This window comes from Frankliniella occidentalis, unplaced genomic scaffold, assembly GCF_000697945.3.
Source record: "Frankliniella occidentalis isolate FOCC.00 unplaced genomic scaffold, Focc_3.1 Scaffold70, whole genome shotgun sequence".
NCBI classification, from domain to species: Eukaryota; Metazoa; Arthropoda; class Insecta; order Thysanoptera; family Thripidae; genus Frankliniella; species Frankliniella occidentalis.
Genome location: NW_026267200.1, coordinates 62,888 through 64,765, shown reverse-complemented (window position 1 = coordinate 64,765; position 1,878 = coordinate 62,888). Strand labels below are relative to the sequence as shown.

Genomic DNA, 1,878 nt, shown 5'->3' with positions numbered 1-1,878 from the left:
CTGTTAAGAAGGCATCACTTGAGACTTGCTCGACTGACTCGGGTAATTAAAAGTTGTATGCTTAAGTGCTCTGATGCTGTGTGGTAAATTTTGTTCCTACATTTTTTGTTTTGCTATTTTGTATGACATAATGACAGTGCCACCTCAGAATGTGGTGAAGGCGAAGACGACGAGCATGACATCAGCAATAAGGAAGTTAACGGTGATGGCGAAGTTGAGGGCAATGGTTGTGCATGTCCTGTCAGCCAATTCGTCCACAAGCATGGTAAGTGACTACATTCTTCTGCTGGTGTTACCTTTCATAACTTTTATTTGCACTAATTGTTTTTACCTTTTTCTCTGTTTTAGTTACCACAACAACTCTTGAACTTTTGAGGGTTCTCACTTTTTTACTCGAGAACAAAGGCAACGTAAATGACACAAAGTACCTTGTTCTGCTTCCAATTTCAGATAAAGTTAAAAAGGTACTGCGAGCAATGCTTTTATGTTGAGTAATTGATAATTTGTACATCTTATTAATTTGAAAACCATATCTTGATTACAGGTAGAGTTATCTTCTGGCAAGGGAGTTTTTATTGCTCAATCCGATAAAGATTCACTGAAAGTTGATTGGAAGAACAAGACCTCTTCACTTATCAGAGAAACTCTGTACTGTTTGTACGGGAAGTCTGCTTTTCACTCTTTCAATGTGACCGCCAGAGGACTCAAACCTGGAACTTATGGCATTGAAGAAAATGTTTTAAAAGCTCTTAATAGTGAGTACATTAAGTATTTTTGACTTTTCTATCTTTTCTATCTCTTAAGATCTACTTCAATTCTTCAGGCTTTGTCAACAACAATGTCGACCCTCAGAAACGCATGAAGTTTAGTGATGTGGTTCAGACAATCAATAAGAGAGCTCCTGAGTGGAGAGCAAAGGCTCCTGTCTGTCCCTCCACAGAGAAGAAGAAGAAGGCTGAGAAGACGCGTAAGGTGAGATTTCTAATAACATTTTATACATTACTGTTCTCAGTGTGCAAGATATTTTCAGTTAGCACTAATTTTAAAGCAGTATTATTTATTTTAATGTTGCCTTAATATTTTGGTTGCATTATTTTGCATTTGTGAGTGACCGTTAATTCAAAACTGGCTATTTTTTTTTTCTAAACAAATATTGTTTGTTTTTTTTGCAGGTGGTTACAAGGTCACCCAAGCGTTTAAGAGTTGATAGTGCGTCAGACAAATCAGCTGGTGATGAAGACTTCGATCTTAGTGATACTGGCGTTTTCCCTTTGCCACCTGTAACTCCAAACAAAGCACCATCTTCTGGGAAGAGCCCATCAAGTTGCGAAGTTTGGGCACCTGGTCCAATTGGTCCCTCTCTTTCCACTGAACCCAACCACAGCAATCAATGGAACCAGGAGTACTACTCATCTTGGCAGGCCTGGCAATCATGGAACTGGCAGCAGCAACAGCAGCAGCCACAACAGCAGCAGCTAAGTAGTAATGACTACCCTACTTACCAAAATTTACCTTGATTCTTTCTCAGTATTCATACATTCAGTGCATAAATACTGATATTGTTCTGTACACATTCTAATCGAATTATGCAGTGTTAGTACTCATAACATGTTTATGATTACCAAATACTTAAATGAATGTGTTTTAAGTCTTTATGATGTAGTTCCTTACTTCTCATTGTATTATGAGTAGTACTTGACTTGGGTTTCTTACTGATCTCTGAACAAACTTTTATTCTTTTAATGATTATGCATTGCATTGGCAGTCTTTCTGTAGTATTTGAATATAGTAATTCTAGTAACTGAGGGTGATAGTAAAATAGGATAAGAAATGATCTCATAACAACAAATGGTTTTGTTAATTTTCATTGAATTTTAT

The 1,878-nt window shown here is 37.1% G+C and overlaps 1 protein-coding gene across 1 annotated transcript; it reads left to right on the top strand.

Moving 5' to 3' along the window:
- Window positions 1-839: 839 nt before the first annotated feature.
- Window positions 840-1,856, top strand: LOC127749619 (uncharacterized). The gene is made up of 2 exons (XM_052268482.1): window positions 840-972; window positions 1,173-1,856. The coding sequence occupies exons 1-2, from the start codon at window positions 859-861 to the stop codon at window positions 1,515-1,517; spliced, it is 459 nt and encodes a 152-aa protein (XP_052124442.1). The 5' UTR covers window positions 840-858; the 3' UTR covers window positions 1,518-1,856.
- The last annotated feature ends 22 nt before the right edge of the window (window positions 1,857-1,878 follow it).